General features: G+C 45.1%; 1 protein-coding gene across 1 annotated transcript; it reads right to left on the minus strand.

Moving 5' to 3' along the window:
• Positions 1-238: 238 nt before the first annotated feature.
• LOC139221059 (lipocalin-like) lies at positions 239-1,827 on the minus strand. Its single transcript, XM_070852962.1, has 6 exons — positions 1,664-1,827; positions 1,301-1,440; positions 1,113-1,192; positions 912-1,025; positions 725-826; positions 239-628 (listed from the first exon to the last, which is right to left on the minus strand). Exons 1-6 carry the CDS (start codon positions 1,757-1,759, stop codon positions 609-611), a joined length of 552 nt encoding a protein of 183 aa, XP_070709063.1. The 5' UTR covers positions 1,760-1,827; the 3' UTR covers positions 239-608.
• Positions 1,828-2,370: the final 543 nt, after the last annotated feature.

The following is a 2,370-nucleotide window of genomic DNA, read 5'->3' on the forward strand; positions in this document are numbered from 1 at the left end:
CCATCCTTATCTGAGCTTCATATGTCTTGCAACCCCAAATGTGCATAACTCTTCAGCTTTATGGCAATCACTATGCATGATGTGGTAATGTAGACTTTCTGAGGATCCAGTTTTGTGCCCGTTAATCAACCAATAGGGGGCAGTATGACACATAATTTACAGTTTTGATCTGAACTCCAGAGGTTCACAGACTTCAATATCTGACACATTTTCAACATTCAGGACACTGAGGCGTGTATTCATTATTTTCTATTAGTTTTTACTTTATTTCAACAAAAGATAAAACATTCCAAAAGAAAATCAGCATTTACAGAAGACGGGCTTGTACAAAAAGTAAACAGCTGACAGCTGTCAATGTCTCATGAGTTCCTTGAGTTGTCTTGCTATCAGCCCTTTGTTGTTCCACTCTGATGCCACAGTTAATGCACAACTTGAAGCAAATGAGTTCTGAATTAGGATCAGCATCGGCCTTTGGTGTGCAGCAGGGATTAGAGGAAAATGCTTGTGTTTCATTGTCTCAGGTGCAGTTTCATGATGCAGCAGACATCACAGTGATGGGGGAAACGTGAGTCCTTTGAGATGGAGGATGGAGGATGGCAGGGGTCTCTCTAGGCCTCGGGACACTCAGCTGCAACAACACACATGAGGAGGCCAGTGAGCAAAGGTCTGAACCATGTTTAGCAACAGTGAAATGCCTGTCTAGTTTTCCCTGTTAGTGACTTACCATTCTTAGGCAAGATGACAATATTGTCTGGCAGGACGCCAGTCTCCTGGGAGAACTGTATGAACTTCTGCTGCTGGATCACACTGGAGTCAGGGGTGCGACCTGCAAAAGAATGGGTCACTTTCACCAAATCCTGAATGCACCATGTCACCATTCAGCTGCTGTGGTGTGACAGATCCTGACTTACTGTAAAGCTTGTTGAGGACCTCAGACTCTCCGTTTTTTGTCTTGATAGTGTGGACCAAGGCGTAGTCATCGTACACAACTTCAATAATGTGCATGTCATTATCATTGTTCCAAACTAATGAAACAGAAAGAGATGGACAGGTCAGGCTGTTGGATCTTTGTGTCTGTCTTGTGTGTCTGTGTTTGTGCGTGCTCTGCTCACCCTGGCTGTGGAAGGAGAATTTTCCAGAAGTCTCGGTTTTCTTAGCAAGGTGAGTCATTCTCCAGCAGCTGCCATCAGCACTAAAAGAGAGAAAGAGATCCGCTTAGGTCAGATCAGTTTATTTATCATGTTTTCTACATGAGAAGCAAGAGGATGTTTTATTTTAGGGCAGCATCTCATTCACTCACTTCAGGTTAGCATAAGTCAGGTCCAGGTCTCCACCAGCAGTTGGCACAAACATAGCAGTGCCCATCTTCATCCCTTCCTTATGGTTCACAAACCACTGAGAATTGGTGGCAAGGCCAATATTGTACCACTTCCCTGCCATCTAATAGAAAGACAGAAACGGGGAAATAAAGGGTGAGAGGTTATCTAAACTGCAGCACATGCATTACACCACTCTTCCACATACTATTCTTAAGTGTTTGCTCCATAAAATGATTGCATTAAACATGTCAACCACCCAAAGATACTAATACAGCTTTCTTACTATTTTCATTATCAGAAATCATCATTGTGTTGCAGTAGAGTAACTTCTGCTTCTCACTTACCCTCTGCAGGTCAAAGTCTTTTACAGGCGTGATGTCGGCGCAGTCAGCCAGCACACACATCAGAGCGGCCAGCATCCTCAGCAGAGTGTTCCTCATGGCTTCCCCTTTGTGTTCTGGGCTTCTCAGGCAGTGAATGGGCTGTCAGGACGAGGTAAGGAGGAAAAGGCAAGTGGAGGCTCCTTATATCCTGCAGAGTCCTGCTCCCCGTCCCGCACCCCCCTGCTGCTCCTCCTCCTCCTCCTTCAGTCTCCTCCTCTCTCCCCCCTTCTGCTGGCTCCTGCATTACAAAAACTCTTCAGCCTTCACCCACTGGCATGCAAATTACCGCCGTTACACAACTGGCACATGTGGACGGGGGAGGGGGAGGTGAGGAGGGGGGAAGGAGGAAAAGAAAAGAGAGTGGGTGCACAATAGGGTTCTTTTAACACCCCTCCCCGTCTTTCTCCTCCATCACAACTGCTCTTGCATGTCTGGACTATCAAAACAGCTGTTTGGTAAGAGTGAAATTTTTCCCCCCATATGGCACATGAAAGCCCCAAAAAGACACACCACTCACACAATGGGAAATAAGAGATTATTGGCACTTTTGAAAAACTTAAGTATCCTCAAAAAAGGGCTCAAATAAACTCTTGAAATAACCCTCTGGATATAATAAACCAGTTGTAGTAGATGTGCATTCTCTGCAGTGATATGAAAAATGGAGAAAA

This window comes from Pempheris klunzingeri, chromosome 21 (genome assembly GCF_042242105.1).
Source record: "Pempheris klunzingeri isolate RE-2024b chromosome 21, fPemKlu1.hap1, whole genome shotgun sequence".
In the NCBI taxonomy this organism is placed as follows: Eukaryota; Metazoa; Chordata; class Actinopteri; order Acropomatiformes; family Pempheridae; genus Pempheris; species Pempheris klunzingeri.